This window comes from Opisthorchis viverrini (genome assembly GCF_000715545.1).
Source record: "Opisthorchis viverrini unplaced genomic scaffold opera_v5_565, whole genome shotgun sequence".
Taxonomy (NCBI): Eukaryota; Metazoa; Platyhelminthes; class Trematoda; order Opisthorchiida; family Opisthorchiidae; genus Opisthorchis; species Opisthorchis viverrini.
Genome location: NW_008752229.1, coordinates 111,614 through 131,054, shown reverse-complemented (window position 1 = coordinate 131,054; position 19,441 = coordinate 111,614). Strand labels below are relative to the sequence as shown.

At 42.0% G+C, this 19,441-nt stretch overlaps 2 protein-coding genes across 2 annotated transcripts in view; one reads left to right on the top strand and one right to left on the bottom strand.

The window, feature by feature from the left end:
- The window catches only part of T265_15521 (hypothetical protein), a gene marked incomplete at both ends in the record, with an annotated part of 55,285 nt that extends 37,813 nt beyond the window's left edge, over positions 1 to 17,472 (top strand). Inside the window, 2 exons of the mRNA XM_009178480.1 lie at positions 15,496 to 15,525; positions 17,233 to 17,472. Coding sequence (XP_009176744.1) covers positions 15,496 to 15,525; positions 17,233 to 17,472 — 270 coding nt within the window. The remainder of the gene's footprint in view (positions 1 to 15,495; positions 15,526 to 17,232) is intronic.
- T265_11738 (hypothetical protein) overlaps positions 1 to 18,165 on the bottom strand; it is a gene marked incomplete at both ends in the record, with an annotated part of 63,362 nt that extends 45,197 nt beyond the window's left edge. Inside the window, 2 exons of the mRNA XM_009178479.1 lie at positions 5,825 to 5,978; positions 18,065 to 18,165. Coding sequence (XP_009176743.1) covers positions 5,825 to 5,978; positions 18,065 to 18,165 — 255 coding nt within the window. The remainder of the gene's footprint in view (positions 1 to 5,824; positions 5,979 to 18,064) is intronic.
- Between the last annotated feature and the right edge of the window lie 1,276 nt (positions 18,166 to 19,441).

The window sequence follows — 19,441 nt, the reverse complement described above, 5'->3', positions numbered from 1 at the left end:
TGACCTGTTCACTTGGCCTGATGAAGCTTTTGTGTCAAAAGCGAAACGTTGCCCAAATAAAAACTACCGATTGTTTACCAAGCTCTTCTGATATGATGACTTCTCAATCGGTTCCAAACTTCTTCCAATTCTCTGGTAGGTGTTTAGAAAATTTCGTGAATTCTTGGCCTAATAGGGTGGCTTTCGGATGCAAGAAGACTTTAAGCCTTTTCTCAGAATACCACACTGATCATAAGTTTGCTGCCGCCGGTTCTCCCATTCTTGAACTCAGATGGACAAAGAAGCCAATTTTTTCCAACCTCATCTTCTCAATGGACGTCACATTGTAAGCAATTGGGAATATGCTCTAATGTGCAGTTGAGTTTGGTGGTAACCGATGACTAACCATAACTATACGGGTGTTACACCGGCTAAGTAATCAAGGAAGTATACTCCCGGTCACGGTCAGATAGCTTGGATTCACAGCTGGATCGCCAGGCTATACAATGAATATAGTTGATGGACAAAAGTAGGGGGTGGGGTTCGCATAAATATTACAATGGGGCGAAAGCTGATAACCTCCTTGAACTCAACAAGACTTGGTGTGAATCGTTAGAAGATGAGGCGGATGTCCGTTTGGGCATAGTGTGGAAGTCGAGGATACTTGGTTTCAAACGAAGAATCCCCTGTGGCGATCTGTAGGCGAGTCGTTAAGGCAGAGGTTGAGTTAACGCAATTTTCGATTGTTAGCAGGCTTGTTCACTTTGCCTCGATAATCCCCGGGTTCGAAACCACTCAGCTCATGATCTGTACTCCCGAGTGAAGTTTGGATAATCCCCGTAACAGCGCCACTAAAATCAAACTTAGTCACACTGAACTGCAGGGAATGAGTCTAGACAACCCAGATGTGCTCTCATGCGGACATTCCCCACGAATAGTGTCCCTGGGACCGCTTTATTGCACCACAAAAATCTGATACACAAATCTATTCAGATTGACGTATACTCTCCAGAATGAGAGAGGCAAGCCATTATCCAGCGTTTCCGTTCACCAATCCGGACGTTCAAATATTTTAAAATGCACGTAGAGAGAACGGACATCGAAGTTTTCAGTCCAGTATAAAATTGACAGTTGATAGTGTAGAGGTTTTCTAAAATCAATCATGTCCATCTGTTTAAAATATCTAGTCTTCGACTTCAAAAGTACGCTATCTCGTTGGAGGCAATCAACTGGGTTTCGTGTATGTTAGAGGTTGCGCTTTCCTTTAACCTGGGAAGGTGTCTTCGTGTGGAGCCCGCCGCTAACAGAAACAGAAAATAATTTGTCTTCACCATATTTGTACCACGTTTCTCAAATCTGGAATCTGTCTACGCTTTATTATTCGAGGAAACCGTAAACGCTAACGTCCAACAACAAAAACGGACAAGCCAAATGATTCAAATCACCCTCGAAACAAAACGAGAAGTAATTCGTCAATCTCAGCAAACGTAACGATACAGAGTTTTACACCCTGACTAATTAAGCTACTTCTAAACTGATGTTTAACTGGCGCTCTTTTTGCACTCAGTACTAATGAACCCTATCTATCGTTTTCCGGGGCCCGCTTTCTAGTACAAATTACCGGTACCATTCAACATCCGACAGAATGTTTATGCGCTACGTGTCAATTTCGATTGCAGGGGGTCTGGAACGTCGATGGAGCTGGCGGGCAGAAGAATGCTCAGAAAAATTTGCAAGCGGTATTAAACGATAAACCTTAACAGGATGGTGAAAAGACGTCTGTATTTAGAAACTCTCAGTCGGACGAAGCATCGGAAGTTGATATTGAGTGCCACACTATGAAAAGCGCATTCGATTCATTCAATATTGAATAGTCATCTTATATGCCAAGTCTGTGCAATTTCTCCCCACAATTGTCGGTTCTTTGATGAGTTACAGCACAGCTAAATTTGCCATCAGGGCTTTTTTTCTGCGAAACCGTCAGTCATCATGGCAATGTCTGGAGAGTAGCGGTGTCCTCAGTAAATTATTGACCCTCCTTAATATGCAGCACGCCAACTCCAGCGGACGTGTCTAATAGAGGCCCTCACCCAAAGTCACCGCTTCAAGCGGAGTTACGCCGGGCTGTCTTCCTTCAGCATTCTTTTTCGACTTTGTCTTTGATGCGATCTTGGAAGACTCACCAACTAATGGCTATGGAGTCGAAGTGCTCACGGGTGTCCGCTCACAGATATCGGGTGCGCAGACGACATAGCTGTTACTGGATCTGACGCCTTAGTAATGCAAACTATATTAAATAATCTGAATAATTCTGCCACACTGTTCGTTATGCGCTTCACATCTACGAAGTGTATAGTGCTACAGCAAGACTGGGTGGGCTCGAAACCTAGACTCGTGCTTACGGATAAGCCGCTTGATGTAGTAGACAAATTGTATACCTGGACAGCTGTATCAATCCCGGTGGTCTGGCGAAAGATGAAATTCCATCCGGATTGGGAAGGCCAGAGGAGCTTCTGTGAACTTGTCACCTGTGGCGTAGACGTGACAGCCGGTTATCTGTCACGGATCAAGTTTACAATGGCGCGGTGCGATCCACATTGCTATACGGGTCAGAAACCTGGTCATTGCGCGTGGGGGACGTCAAAAATCTTTCAGAGGTTGACCATAGATGTTTTCGGAACATTGCCGGAGTCGGATGGAAGCACCTGATCAACAGTGCTGAATTACGTCGAATGGTATTCGGGTATTCGATATATGAACTGACCACACTGCACAGGTTGCGCTAGCCACGTGCTCCGTATGTCAGGGGACAGACTTCCTTGAAGGACTCTTTTTACATAACCACGCCGATGGTTGAAACCAGCTAAGTCAGTTCAAACAATGACTTGGCAGTGAAGTGTGGAAGCCATCGCCAGCAAACTCAGCTGCGCTGGTCATTGTTGTCTCCCCGGATGGGTACCTCGAGACTGGCCATTTCAATGATTAGAGACATTGTCACACATGGCGCAGTCACACCTTCAGTGGCACTCATGTATCGAAGCTATTGCCCACAACGCATAGTTCCCTTCTGGATTCCCCAACTTAACAGTCAACTGACAGGTCCGTATTTACACACCAACTTATCAGCTCCCGTCTCCAATGCACGGCTATCTATCCCACCTCCTCAAATCATCAGTGGACGAGACTGAGACACTGTACGACAAGCGCACGCTTCTTACAGCCGATTTTTAAAACTTTTTTTGGTATCAACGGGCTTTATAAATGGCTGCAAGGACTCCAAGCCACTGTCCTCCAACTCTGGCCGATAGGAAATGGACGGAGCTTAAAACCTCATGCTGGCCATCATCTTTGACGGAATATAGGCTTATTGAAGTTAATCAAACTAGAAATCACATGTGGCCAGTCCGCTTAAGAAATTGTCAGGTCAGAAAACCTGCTTTTTGAAAACCGGATTGAAATAAATGTCAGAAATAGATTAATCACCACCCAAGACTGAATAGCCAAACGTAAAAGATTTATCAATAATTCAAATACTACTCATGCCATGTATTCAACAACAAACAGCTGAACAATTCACTTTCCTGCGCACAGCGCCATGCCAAATATCCGCTTTTATCCGTGTAAACATAGCCATAACGACTAGATCAATGAACCACACACACACACACTACTATGCTGATCAATACCTGATTTCTTTCTCCCCCAAAGAATGTACCTGTCAAGATCAGACAGGTGCGTATTGGGATGAAAAAAATAAACAGGTTACGCAGAAGACGGACGGCAACAAGACTTAAAGACTATCAGAATGAAAGAAAGCGCCAAATCGCACTGAAATAATGAACGGTTATTTCTGGTGAATTGATGAAGTGGACTGATTTCAGGTGGTGCTGGTTGCCCCTCTTCTGTTTTGTCTGCACACGTCACAAAATGCTTCACTGATGTAACTTATTCACGTCTCATTTATCCTCTTATGCGCACGCATTTTTATCCCTCCAGTGAAAGTTGAAAACAAATTTCGTTGCTTAAATTATGCTGCATTAGTTGGGCGAAAAGAAACTGTGCGACTTGTAAACACGTTCGTTTATAGTTTTCAGATTTCATCAAATGCGTGATTAGACGGTTTCAGTCTGTCGAGCTAAACGTACGTGGTTTGTGAATAACTAACCGGTTACCTGTTAACAAGTGAGCGAAACCCCACTTGTATCTGTGGGATGAAAATGTGGGTATGGCATTTCCCGAACACAAAAGTCTAAAACCGCATTTTATTTTAGGCAAACGCCCCAGGGGATCATAACATCAATCGGAATGAGGAGATTAAATCAGCTTTTCTGTTTTTCAAGAATCAGACAGATTATGCCATAGAAATAAAAAATTGAATTCTTTCGAAACAACGGAGAATTATTGCGGGTCACATTGTTTTATGGACCCCTGTCGAAAAGCAAAGCAAACGAAAAAAATAGGAGGCTCACAAATGCTAGTTGTATGATGACTTATTACGCTGATTTTTTCATACACAAGCGCTGACAGCCAGTCAAATCGCCAGTCAACACTGTAATGTTTTCAAAGAGTTATACAACTGAGTTTGATTAACCATCCGGAAGCTTTCGATACGTTCGTTGTCCAGTAAGTTCAGACAATAGTACTCACAGCAGTTCACTTAATAAATGTGTCAAGGACACAGCTGGGACGAGCTTGAGATGAGCCCATTATTAGTATCTGAAGGCGTATCTGAGCGTATTCCTATGCCCGGGGTTTGAAGACTGGTTGCCTTTGAGTATCTGAGTGTGAGCTCGCCCCCATGCCTCAGGGCGAAATAAAACGACAGCCCCATCAGTTCAGACTTAGGCAGAAAATCACGGTAAACACTTAGTTTTTCTGTCGCTTTTAGGCTTAAATGTATTACTCTCTCAAAACCAACATGGTCACTGTAGTATACATCCAAACGGCAGTACTTTGTCCAAGCTATGTAGATGAATACCTTAATTCAGTATCCAAAATAAACTTTTCGCCACTAAAATTCAGTACATGGTGCATCAAATGGATTTTCTAGCCCACTGCTTGCTAAAAGTGCTACTTGGAGTCACTAGCAGTGCAAATGCGTCATTAACGCTTAGTACACCCAGAAATATTCCGCTCTGTAGACACCGCGATGAGCTTGTAGTATGTTTATGCAGAAGCTAAGAAGAGAAAACCGAAATTGAATGTAGACTCACCTGGACGTCAGAAGTCAGTGAAAAGTACATGCGTGGAATGACTTTTGGCGAATCCAACTGAACATCAACCCTAAATGAGAATATGCGCTCAAACGGAGTGAGGCATATTCAGTAAAAAGAAATGAAAAACCACGTAAAAATTCTGGAATCCATGAACCACATGACTGCTTTGTGGGAAGCAAACGTTCGCTTTCGAATGATATGATGCGAAGAGCTTCACCTCTGAAACACTGTGCTGCGATACCACGCCTCACTCTTTGCTGCTTTTATCCAAATTAGTTGTTCATGAATTCGAAGAAGTAAACATTCACAGGCGCTACCCGAAAATACAAACTTGCTACAATTTTTGGGAAATACTATCACAGTAGGAAACGCCAAGTTGAGTGGTCTGAAAATGATTTTGTCTCCCACATTGTGGATCACACCCAGGACGGATCATACCCATAACAGAAAATGCCCACCTGCACTTGTATTGAATGGACTGGGAAAATACCCCTCATCGAACGAGTAGGTGAAAGAAGCGGGGAGAATAAAATGGATTCGTTGTACGGGAATAATCCCTGGCGCTGATCACAATGAGGTAAAACTCATCCACCCGCTTCGAAATCTTCCAGAACTCTAAGGTGGCTTACGTAGCGTGCTCGAGTTATTATTTTGAATTTCAATGTTGACGATCTCTCATTGAAGTCCGGGTGTTTGATCATGCAACATGCTGGTTGAGTGTGCTTCACGAAGGACCGCAAGTCTACGATGTCTACCGCACGACCATAAGCGTTTCCATTAGTACTGAACAAATAAAAGTTGAAAAAAGATAAGGGTGGATCCATTTTTTTACCTAATAAGGGGAACGAATAAATGGACACCAATATTTTCAGACATGGACCACCAAAAGCTTCAAGGCTCATGTGTTCCAATCGGAAACCTTTTATATGTTTTAGAGGTTAAAAGCTCCTCGGGAAAAAAATAGCAGGATGTTTGTCATTCATATTACCATCACCCAATAGGATAACACTTAGAAACAGGAAATTTATTCGTGGTAGGAAGCATTTTGCCTAATTCAGAAGCGGCTATAAGCAAGCAAGCTAGAAAAAACGTTTTTTTTGTGAATTCTGAAAAAAACAAGAAACAGATATCTTAAAGTATGAAATTGTAAGAACATTTGCCAGCAAAATCAGCTTTTGTCGGATCCTGAAGTTTTAAACCAACGTGAAATTGATTTATTTCACGGTCATTTCATGTATTACGAAGGGTGCTGGAGGTCGCATAATAACTCTGGATAAAATAAAAACAGATATCTTACCTTTACTGCGAAGAGCGCGCTTTCAGCATGTTTCGATATGAAAATCAATCCAGTGCTTGTTTCTTCAACATTCTCCAAAAAAAACAAGAAATATTTTCGCTTCACTATAGCCCTGTAATAATTTTCCGGCTCTAGAGGGACGGTGATTGTATATTTATTTTAGTGCACCTTGTTTAATGCTCGCATAAAACGCATCCAATCGTTCAGAAACCCCAGTTATCGCTTTAAAGACAACTGGCACTGGTTCCAGTGAGTAGATGCGGACACGATAAATTGCAGTGTAGTTTCCGTCAAGGTTGCAAGCGTGAAAAAATTTATTGTGTCACTTGAGGTTTCAGAAGCATACAGAACCCGAAGTGCAAGTGTACTGGAATAAAATAAGCAAACTTGTTAAGAGGAACAAGGGAGTGACTGCCACAAGCACTTGTTTTCTCCTCTGCGCAAGCGTCGAAATGAAGTAGCCAACCACCCCTCTTAGGAGGTCGGATAAGCAAACTTGTTAAGAGGAACAAGGGGGTGACTGCCACAAGCACTTGCTTTTTCCTCTGCGCAAGCGTCGAAACGAAGTAGCCATCCACTCCTCTTAGGAGGTCAGACGTTTGTCTCTTAAGCAAACTTTGCATAGTTTGTCTAATAATGTTGGTTTTTTTCGATCGAGTGTCTCAGTGGTACCAAAAGACGAAAACTACGTGGGGAAATTTCACCCCGCTTACTATCGTGCATTCACCAATTTTTTCCTGGTTAGGGTGTGTTGGAAAAAATGCACTGTTTTCTATTCTCCCGAAGGTGAATGTGTTTTACGACAGTCCATCTTCTTCTAAACGGCAAAATTTCGGTGTGTTAGACATCTTGCTGCGTAAGAGTGATTTTTAAATGCACTAAGTGTTGTGCTTGGTGCTTGTAAACCTGGATTTCTGCAAGACTACTCTTTGGGCCTATAGCGCCTGTTTTTCGGGTTGCTTGTTAAACCACACTGATGAACTCTGCATATGGCATTTTGTCTAGGATTCACCCAAATTTCTGAAAAACATTTGTTCAAATCTCTAATATTTCTGTGGTAACATATGTGGATTCATCCTGTTATCGCTGATGGTATCGAGCTAATATTGCATCACACAAAACGTAACAAGAAATTGATAGTCCACGGAGAAGCTAACGGGCTTGGGTACATCTAACTGCTTCTCCGTTAAAGAGAAGGCATCAAGCCGAAGTGGTCATTTTGGGAAGGCCTCAAGTCGAGACATGGAAACTTGTTCCGGCAAGAAACGTGTCTGGATATAGTTGTGTGTATAAAAAATCAATCAAAAATAAAGATCGGCGTGCACCGTCTGTTTCTCGGTATTTACGGAATGCATGTTTCAGTGGAGAAGTCCATTTGAGTTTTCTCCGCGTGCTCCACAAAACGCTTTTTAGAGAGCCTTAAAACTTAAACCAACATCGCGAACCCGCAACTGCATGAAGTAAACCTCACAATCTTTGGTTTAAGCATATTATCATTCCCTTTGTAAGCCAAATCAATTTACGGAGACTGATTCCTCGTGGCGACATCATAACACCGGGGCAAGTGCCAATTCGCTACTCAGCATTGCAGCGTGGCCTAACATTGGTCAACATATGATCTCAGACCTGCTACAAGATAAGTTGAGAAGACCTCGAAACTTCTTACGTTGATTATTTTTAGTGGCTTTCAAAACTTTGGAATCTAGATCAGCTGCTCCAGTGAGCTTTCTGTGATAGAAAGACGGCGTTGAGGACGCACAGGGCGGCCGTTTTACAGGACACTAAAACAAGCGATGCACCTTGCCACTGAATAAACGAAATTTTAAAAGTGGCCTTCTGTTGGAATAAGCTACTGATAATATCAGAAAGAAAATTACCGGTAGCCGTCACCCTTAAAGCTTCAGAAAACGCCACTAAAACGCTGCGGTACTTGTGTGGAATATTTCGTCTACTTTCAATTTGCACGGCGGGTGCAAGTGGGCCTTAAGTTCTCAAGGATTTTAACCAATACACCCATATTTGCTCTACATTTTGCGGACTAGAACTTCTAGATTTCGTGTTCCCAAAACCTCTCGTGACCTACAAGGTGACGGAATCAAACTCCATTACAACGTCTGCCGCCATTTTTATCCAGAGATCCGTCCGCCGTAGTCAAGCAAAACAATAGATTGTCCGCTTCGTAAATTTTCAACCACGACTGTTTTGCGAAGATGCAAATATTAGCATCTTTGTCTCACTTCCCTGTCAGTCCGATGTTTTCGAAAACCGAGCTGAATAGCGCGCAGACATGGGTAGAATCACACATGTGTGCTTTAGATCCCAAATCGATTTTTGTGCATGGTTCACATTATACACTAGGCAGTGCTTAATTCCACTGCTTCGTATTTTGTGATTGTCGTGGACGGTATGAAAAGAATAGGCAAGATTTGAAATTTGGCTCGGCTAACCTCCATTTTATGAAGATAGTGTCAATTATGTCGCACTTCTATTTGGATCACCCAATATTTGTGCCCACATGCTTTATTAGGTGTGGTCTCGCGGGTCCTCAACAATCGAAATTTATCGCCCAAATTCAGATTAGACTTTGTTCCATAAGCACCAAGTTACAGATAGGTACAAATTCTCACGAACAGAGTTTAAAGAAATTTCATAATCATTGATGCTCATGTGTAAATGAAATCAAATGAATGGGAAAATATCAGGCGATAAGGGAGAAAAACTGAGTAACATATTATAACATGGTCGAAACAAATACATGCAACCAACAACACTCTTTGCGCCAGTTGGGCGCAAATATTAAAGTTGGATTAAGTAACACTTAATGTATTTTTATTCAATATTGTCCCTGTTTTTTAAAACCGTCCTAATAAGACATAATTTCCCACTTTCCCGAAAATGAATAAACGCATTACGTGTGCAGTGGAAAATGCACTCCAAGAATCACCCGGTGATATTTTTCCTAAACAAAATCCATGTGTTTCTTCAATATTTTCCCAGCACTGAGTTGTCGTGGAGGCAAATTTATTTCAAATCCAGATGTGCGGCGGGATTCTATCGTAAAAGCTAGAATAGTATTTCCTATCAACGATTTTCAGTTGGCTTTTTACCCCATAGTATTTACGTTTGACTAGTTCGCTTTTTTCTCTTTGGCACACCAAAACAATGGCACCGTCACTGTCCTTGAGAATTGCACATGCATTGACAATTTACTGTTAGATGACACTGGATGAAGTCGGCGTTCCTCGCATTGTGATTTCACCCAGCTAATTCCTCAAAAATATAACAATCTTGTAACAAATCTTGGAAAGCTCAGTAGGTTTTGTCACTGGGTAGCTAGAAGTACACAACATAACCTTGTTGATTATTTTGCCAGAACGTGGAATCATGAACAATTCCCACGATACCAGAAAGCGTGCGAGAATTTCAGTTTGCAAGTTGACTACGAATCCTTGATGTGTCTAAATTTTTACGGCTGGTAATAAAACCTTAGATATCAGAATTGCAAGTCCTCAGTCAGCGTTTGTCCGATCCAGAGCTTGTCGTTTGCCACTCCCAAATAGAGACATTGTGTGAATCCAAAAGGAGGTTTTATGGTTTTCATAATATATCCTTACTAAAGCAGGATCCGGAATTCGGGTTATCTACGCAGGAATTATTTTGGACGGCAGCACGTTTATCCAAAACATTGTGTTGACAAACTTCCCATTGGTGCACATCAGAGCACCTTCCGGTGGCGCCAAATTAAACTTTGGAGAAATAAACGTGCGACAAGTTGTTTGCCTTTCGAAAAAGATCTGCACTGACTTTCAGCTTCGTGTTGCGGGAATTTTTCATTCGTAAAACGAAATGCCTTAAACAGGACTTTCCCGGCAGGTTTTTACAATTCTCTGTAGGAGGTTCGGGGCAGTCTATCAACGACTACGCTGCTAACGCAATTCTTTCTTTTTTTCCTATATCTACCTGCTTAAGAAATGCACTGAGAAAATCAGAGCTCAAAGGCTCAACTTGGGGGACCTGCTGACCAGAAGAAACTTTACAAACATTTCGTGTAATATACAAGCAGAAAAGAAGAATATATTTCAGAAATTTCACTCATTGAATATATTTATGTAGCGAAAATGATACTTCACAGCCAACAAGTGCTACGCTATATGGTCAAGGGCACGTCGTCCTTTTTTGTAAGTGTTTCCATTCAAAAAGTGAATTATATATTCCGAAATTCAACCTTGTCTAACACACAACAAGACTGTGATCCATTACAATGGGGACACGTTATACCTGACGAAAGCATCCGTTCATCAAATGTCTCAAGGTCATCTTCAGGCATATAAATACGAACGTCCTGAGTTTTTTAGTTATCGTGTGTTATTGTGCAATAGTCGTTCAAAAACTGGATGAGGCAATTCACCAGCTTCATTGCTGTCCTTCTAAGTAAGTGTGTAGAACAACGAAAATATATAGAGATTTTATAAGTTTGGTATATGGGTATACAAATGACAATGGCACTTGAGTGTTATCTGGTCCGCGTTTCACAAAATGCGATTATTGTTACTATGAAATATGCGGCACCGATTCACAGCATTTCCACATCTATTTCACTGCTCAAATGGCGTTCAGTAAAACTCAACAGGACGCACAAATGTGTCGGCTCTTCGACATCTGTGCAGACGAGATAGTTTCTTTCGTGTCTGTTGGCTTGTTTGTGTGTGCTACTAAACGACTGAAATGAAGAACCGTTTTAATTTTACCAGTTCCGTTTCTCAAACAAACGTTTCGTTTCAGTAAATGAAGTCACTTCACAGAATATAACCGAATATCGGACCTGCATGAGTAAGTGGGTAAACCTGGTTCAGTTAGTCATGCATACATTGTGGTTGTTGAAAAATATTAATGCGTAATATCAAATAGATGAAATGGGTATTCTAATCGTGCCAGAAAGTATTGCCCCTGTTCCATCAAGCATTTGGTGGCATCGCCCCATACAGCAGTTTAGTCCGTAGCCCATTACTACCAAATCCATGCATCCACGAAACTAACCTTTATATTCATCTAAAATGTGCAAATTTATACTAACGTATGAATGCAATACAATCAGATGGAATCATACTGCACTGGGAGCGCAGTCTATTTATATGCTTAGGCCTCAGTCGAGGCGACAGAGATCTTGTTCTCATGGACATAATTTTGCAAACGAAACGGGTTGTGAAAAAGCACAAGCTAAAGGATAACACAAAAAATATCTTCATCTGCATTCGATACGTTACATTTGATGGTGCAGATACTGGTAACACAGCATAGCATTTTTTACCAACGGCGTTATTGCAAATCCCCCAGACTATAATTGATATTTTGCCACTTTAACATGACACAGCTTTCCGTTAATTCAGTGTAGAAATTGCACGTATCTATTCATGTAAACAGGAGGCTGCATGGAGAAACGTAAGTGTCTAGTGATTTTTTACAAAAGAAGTTGAAATTTTCTGCCTTGGTTGTAAAGTTAGGTCAACACTATTTTGGTGGCGTTTGCGGTAGTAAATCGATTTTATTTGAAGCACTGTGAACTTCGCAGGGAAGTCTTAGAAAAACTGCTGATTCGCTTGAGTAACTATCATAGACACGATAAATTTGCATTTTCTGTTCAAATTGTAGCACTTTCCAGTTTCAGCGGCTTAGAATCTCACGCTCTTTGAGAATTGTTCTCATGGACTCGTCTCAATTCCGAACTTTGGGGCGCAAACTAAAACTATTTTCCAATCATATAAGAGCTGATTATTTGACATATTCGTACAAATGACAGTTTTGGCTTGAAACCACTGCTTGTACTCATGACATACCCTAATGCAAAAAAGAGCAGCCCAAAACGTTGTACGGTTTCCTGTCTTTAGATGAACCACGTATCGTCACCATATTTACTATTTTAGTATATTTTAGCCCTAGACACTTACTTGTGTTTGGGTACGTTTTCTTCATGACATATATTATATTGCTATATTTACTTGTATACGCCATATCCGACACGCGATAAACTATTTTCTCTTTAAGTGCAAACTTTTCTTTGGACCCCTTTGTTATTCAAAAAAAATACAAAACACGTTGGGCAATATTATATGCTAATATGCTCTTGACAGTTATGTGTAGCGTGGATGAAAAGCAACGTTGTGCGGGTAAGCAATAATCAACACCCAATTTGCCTGCAACCATTTCTCTACCTTGTGGAGTTTCCGGAATCATCTGAAATGGCAAAGTTTAGCTGTGAAATCAGGTTATTCTTTGATAAAAGTTTACTTCCTTAGTCTGAGGTTTGTTTTATTTGGTTGTCTTTGTGTTTGGTCAGGTAATACGTGGTTGAGTCGGTAATATGTTATATATTGCAAAATGTCTAAATATATACCCCTTCAATGAAAATCCAACTGAATATTGCGGATAATCCAGTAAACTTTGCAGCGCTATTCAAACGGTGGTCCCACTTACTCTTCTGAAGGTTCTTTCATACCGCCAAGCGTTCAAAAATGTTTTATGCACCCCAGTAACCCCAACGCTAACAAGTTCATTTTAAGGCAAAAACTATTTCACGACTAAGGGGTACAACAACACCGCGTGCGTGTAATTTTCAATGGGCGTTATCCAAAATGCTAAATTATCTTGCCAATCGATAACCAAACAAAGTTCTCGGTGGTTTATGAGTCCACGGGAAACTTGATTATATAAAACGCGCCATGTAACGTGGACATATTTGTGGAGGTCAGGCGCTGTCGTAACTGTTTGGTAAAAATTCGGTAAATATGGTCTCTGCATCGTTACATCACACCACTAATTAAATGCCCCAAAAAAACTTAGAGCGTCTTGTTTTGCATTTTAGCCCTGTACCCACAAAATCCACAAGCAAAATGTACGGTATTCTTAGTTGACATTAATTAGTCTGTTGTTCATTCATCCGCTGTGTATCAAGAAGAATTTCCCCCTCCTCCTACGTTCGCTCAAGTTTGGTAACAACTACTGTGCGGGTCATTAACATCAACAATATTGCTGCTTAACTTCCAGTGTTTTCGGGTCAGGTTCGAATAAAGGTTTTCGGTCAAAAACCACAGTGCAGCGGAATGTTCAGATGAATGTCTCTTGGGATGCATGTGCTGATTAAGCAGCTATATAATTTATTGACGGCGTACTACATAAGGCTAAAACATGTTCGTATTGATGAGTGACACTACGGTTGCCCCCATGACGCTCGACACCACGCTCAATGGTGGAGCTAAGCAGCTATATAATTTATTGACGGCGTAATGCATAAGGCCAAAACATGCTTGTATTGATGAGTGACACTACAGTTGCCTCCATGACGCTCGGCACCACGCTCATTGCTGGAGTGCAAAATGTCAACATGTGAATTTCTGATTTATGTTGGCAATAAGAACGTAAACTCAAATTCGCAACACCAGTGCAAAAGCGCCATTTCGATATTCTGAGAAATAACCTTTATTTAACCATTCGACATACAGCATCAATTATTAAAAAATTTTGGGGTTCCGTCGTTCTCTTAATTTCAAAATGTCATCAAGCGACGTTGGACAGCTTCCGCTCAATTGGGCATCACTGAGAGCATAAACATCACCACAGCACAGCAGTCATTCAAGTAGAAGTTCAGGATGGATAGTCCGGTGATGTGGGTCCTGCGATTGAACGATGAGCGGTGGTATACCTGGATCGCTTGGAGGCAAATATTAACGCTGATTAGCCAAACATCGTGGAGAAAATTTACGAGTTCAAATTACCCACACTGCGGTCACGGGTTTCTATTCGGTTTCGTGTGATATACAACGCCGATGACTCCTAACGAGAATGGAACAGCACCAAAATACCTCTCAGCTTTTCAGCACAAATTGGCTTCACTTTTTGGAACCCTGTGCACTGAGAGGTAGCTTCCCTAAAATAGAGACAGCACCATAGTCAGCTCATAAATGGGTTACACATTAATTATCATGGCGGCGTTCAGACTTCAGGCGTCAATTCACTTTTATCCTGCTAGTTAGGCAAGCGGATCGAGGAATACGTCCGTCAATAATGTCTGAAGTACCTTTTACGGATTCCACATCATTGTTTTCATCGCCACAAGGCAAACAAAAGTGGGGCACAGTGGTTTTAAGTGCGTGAGCCGAAATGCAATGTGTGAAAACAAAACTACATTTGGGAACGAAAAATTCCAGATTATTATAGCTGGTTGTTTAAAAAGGAAACTATCTTTCTGGTTCTTCAAAATCGTTTTTTGTAGTGCAGTGCTGGAAGATGGCGTATGATCAGTGCATAGGTGAGTCCATTAAATTCGTCAAGTGGGATATGTTGTTGCAAGTTACTATTTAGCTTTCATTCTCAAGAAGACGCTGACGGCCATGCATAAACACGAAGTGGATGCAAGACACTTATAATCGTCTATGAAATTAAAACTGCGCATTTGCATCTAAGGCATCCAAAGTTTTTAACTTCTCTTGTCATCACAAATTTGTTAATTTTCAGCATGGCCGACGAGATATGCGGATTTTCCGAGTGAGTTGAGCGTTGTCTGAATATGGCCACAAAAATGAAGATTTCATCCCTGGCACAAGCGTAACTTGTGAATGGGGAATAAATTTGATACCATGAGCGCTGGTGTTCGGAGTTTAAGGCAGTTTGTTTTCAATAATCCAAGTGTCAAATGTTTGCATACGTTGCCGAAGGATACGGCCTGCCCTTTTTTTCGGCATTGGTGAATCCCCGTTAGTTCCTCTCGGTTGTCCAATCTCGATAGATTTTTCCCGACAAATTCACTCAGCAATTATTTGCACTGGGCCTAGAGTAACGACTAACAAGTCCACCGTGGCGAAAACTAAAACGATAAGGTTTTTTATTTTGCATTTGCACGTGCGCGGGGCTACCCAAAAAGTCTACACAAAAAATAATTATTAGGACCACGCCTGTTCTACTTTATCAGTAAGATTCACGCAGTCTTCCATTTTTTCATTTACCCTCTAGAAATGTGCAGCACGATTTTTGTGGCGGGTGGTGAGTTTCTGATCCTAAGATTGATTGAACATAGGTAAACGTAGCAAGTATCGTTAACATTGGGAAAATGTTGCACTTGCATTGACAATGCTAACTTGCTATTGCCTTACGAATTCGAAAATAATTTATTTGTCTGACCGTTTTGTTTACATTTGTTTATACTTGCAGGGTGACTGATATCATTTCCCACTTAAAAGTATAACCTTTTAAAACTATCAAATGACTCTCAACCTTTTGACCGTTGTATAAATAAGTATAAACTTATTCGTCAACATTCCACTTGTTCTGAAGATTGTGCACCAAGGCGATGAACAACTTGCATAAAGTGTTACAATTTTTAATCCCGGGTCTTAATCAAACGGTCGTTGGCAGTCTCCGCCCGACATTTTCAAGAATGATAGGCAAATGGTTACGCCCAACAAGGTATTTAACTCTGGAGATGCAGTAATCTCATGTGTTAATAGAATTTAGCTACATTTCTTGCCTGATGGTGCGCGCATAAGGCGATTCAAGGAGGCTGGACTAGCGTATTTGATACTCAAACAAACATTTTCCAGTCAAAATCTGCACCGGCTAATTCAAAAGATTGGGGATGCTGCAAAATGTCCGTATTTTTCGCGCCATCGGATGTCTGGCGTAGCAAAGTCAAAGATGGAACAACAGTAAAAATAGGGAAAATTACATTAGCTCAGCCGCCGATGTTCATTCAGCTGGAACACCACTTATTCGTCTATTTAGAACCAGCCCTGTTACAGAAGTTACCTGTGCACGGTTGACAAAACCTCGTGAAACTGCGGTTTAAAATATAACATGTTATTGGCCATATTACAACTAAAGCTGGAGGAATCATCAGGGCATTTGGGACCATTATTCCTGAGTTCACACTTTCGTACGCCTTGAACCCTAAAACCTTCCATATGGCTGAGTTAAGGTTTCATATCGCATAGGTTCCAGTTGCTGCAAAGTACTCACTGTGGGTTAGCTGTATTCTCTCCGAAGAAAAAAAGGGCTGGATGCATCGGCGAAGTGTTTCTACCATAACTATTGTGTAGAAAAGCCTAATAAGAACCTATGAAAACCCACAACCACGATGTTTCCATGGGTTGTGTTGATGAATCTGCCATTGCATTTGGTCTGGATGCATCGGCGAAGTGTTTCTACCATGGCTATTGTGTAGAAAAGCCTGATAAGAACTCATGTGAATCCACAACCACGATGTTTCCATGGGTCGCGTTGATGAATCTGTCATTGCATTTGGCGGTGAAATCAAGCTACATATGCTACACCGCAAATATAAACTAGGCGATGATTATCATTGTTTCATTACCTTCATTGATCTTCATGGATGAAACTCGGCAATATGCCAATGTTCGGGTGTCAGTCATGCTGTCACGCTTTTCATTCTTTCTACACACACGCGTGAAAGTTGACAAGGAACAGGCGCTCCCGCACCATACAGTCAAAAGTTTTCTGTGAACTTAAATGACTGCCAATTTCTTTACGCTTATCGACGCTGAGTCACATGTAAACAGTTCCTTCTAAATGGGTGATGATCTTCCTTTCACACAAGAATCTGTTAGAATGGCTTACCAACGTCGTGCAGTGCGAGAAAGCGCAACTCACAGGCAGTTAGTGTTTAGCTATCTCTGACATTGAGAGGTCAGGCAACTGGTGTGCACTCGACACCCTGTATCTTACTGCATCAAGATGAAAGGAGGGGAGAAAATGGACAATGTGGATTCGATAGCCATGAAAAATCTCAAAGAATGGATCAAATGCATATGGTGGTCCCCACAATACTTCGGTCTTACAACAAAGCAGACGTCTCCCAGTAGACCACATTCATCAATGGGTGAACGCTATGAAACAAGTGCATCTGCATTTGCCCCAGTTATTGGAGAAAATTTAGACCTGGCTAAGACTCCACTCATGTCGCAGTACAAAAATTAAATTTACATGTGAGGCTTGAGTTTCATCTTGTGGAGTATGAAGTGATTTCATGTCAGAAACGAACGGACGCCACCAAGTTCAAAATTTTCGCAGATAAAGTAGCGTGGTTAATACGCTTGAGCTTAGCGTTTACACAATCTTGCTAATTCAAAAATGCACGCAAGCTGTCAGTGTATAACTTGGCGGTTAACTTAATAGCTCAATCCGAAGCGTTGATGCAGCTAAAAACCAAAGAAAATGGAAGAAATAAATGAGTCTAGATCTCATATCACTACGTCAGATAGAGGTATAGCTCAATCACGCGAACTAATAGTCGTCCGAACGCCTACATCTCCAAGATAAAATCCTGGTTAATATGCTGACAACTTACTGCCTACATGCACATTTCACGCTAGATGCCCGTACAGCTGCTCAGGTAAACAACTTTCTCTACTTCCTTAATTGGTTCATCCGCAAGGATGAGGCTAGGGTCGAGTCCACCCAGTCTTGCGGTAGCAGTTTACACTTTGCAGGTGTGAAGCTCATGACAAACAGTGAGGCAGAATTACTCAGAGCATTTAATATCCTTTGCGCTACCACGGGGTCTTACCTAAGAAAATCTATGTCGTCTGCGTACTCGGCATCTGTGAGCGGACGATCCGTGCGCACTGTTGGCCCACAGGCATTGGAGGCTGGTAGTGAGTCTTCCATGATCGTATCAATGACGAATTCGAAGAGGGAAGGTGAAAGAGGACAGCCCTGTTAGACACCATTTGATGTGGTGAACTCCGTCGAGAGAGCTTCTCGCAGACTTTCACATGGCCGCAGGCGTTGGCCAATGGCGCCCAAAGGAGGGTGAAAAATTTGTGGGGGACACCTTTGCTCCACAGACACTGCCATAGTGCCTGGTGGTCCACACATTAAAAACCAACTTTTAAATCCGGAAACACAAGTAATGTTGACTGCTGTAAGCAGCGTTTCTTCTCCAGAATCTGCCAGAAGGTGAAGACATAATCGATGCAACCTCTTGCAGGACGGAACCCAGCTTGGTTTTCATGGATCTGACTGTCCCTGTGTTCAGCCAACCCTCGAAGGATGAGGCCAGAGAGCACTTTCGATGCTGGTCCCTCGGTGGTTTTCACACCACGTCCGCGTACCCGTTTAAAGATAGGGACAACTGTCGACACGCCCCATTTTTCAGGCACCTTCTCTTCGTTCCATATGGTACAAATAAGCTTCGTCACACCTTTGCTCCACAGACACTGCCATAGTGCCTGGTGGTCCACACATTAAAAACCAACTTTTAAATCCGGAAACACAAGTAATGTTGACTGCTGTAAGCAGCGTTTCTTCTCCAGAATCTGCCAGAAGGTGAAGACATAATCGATGCAACCTCTTGCAGGACGGAACCCAGCTTGGTTTTCATGGATCTGACTGTCCCTGTGTTCAGCCAACCCTCGAAGGATGAGGAAGAGGGCACTTTCGATGCTGGTCCCGCGATGGTTTTCACACCACGTCCGCGCACCCGTTTGAAGATAGGGACAACTGTCGACATGCCCCATTTTTCAGGCACCTTCTCATCGTTCCATATGGTACCAATAGGCCTCGTCAGATTCGTCACCAGGGATTTTCCGCTTTCTTTGAAGAGGGCTGGATAGAGACCGTCCGCTTTAGTCGCATTTTCTCGTTTCAGTAGGGCTATTTTGTACCTTACTCCTTTTTTCGCCTGTACGCATTATTTCCACACACTGAGTTGCGGGAAGCCAACTGAACTGCTCTTCGATGTGCTCGGCCCATCTTTCCAGTTGACGTTTTTGCGAGCAAATTAATGAACCATGTTTCTCACTTATAGTTTCACTGACCGTTGCTTTCCTGTGACCAGTCGATTTTATCAGTTGATATGAGGAGCGGCTGTTTCCGGTAGCAAAAGCCTTGCGCTTCTCCCATGATTTCGATTTCCACCACAGACATCGGTGTTTCCTTAGAC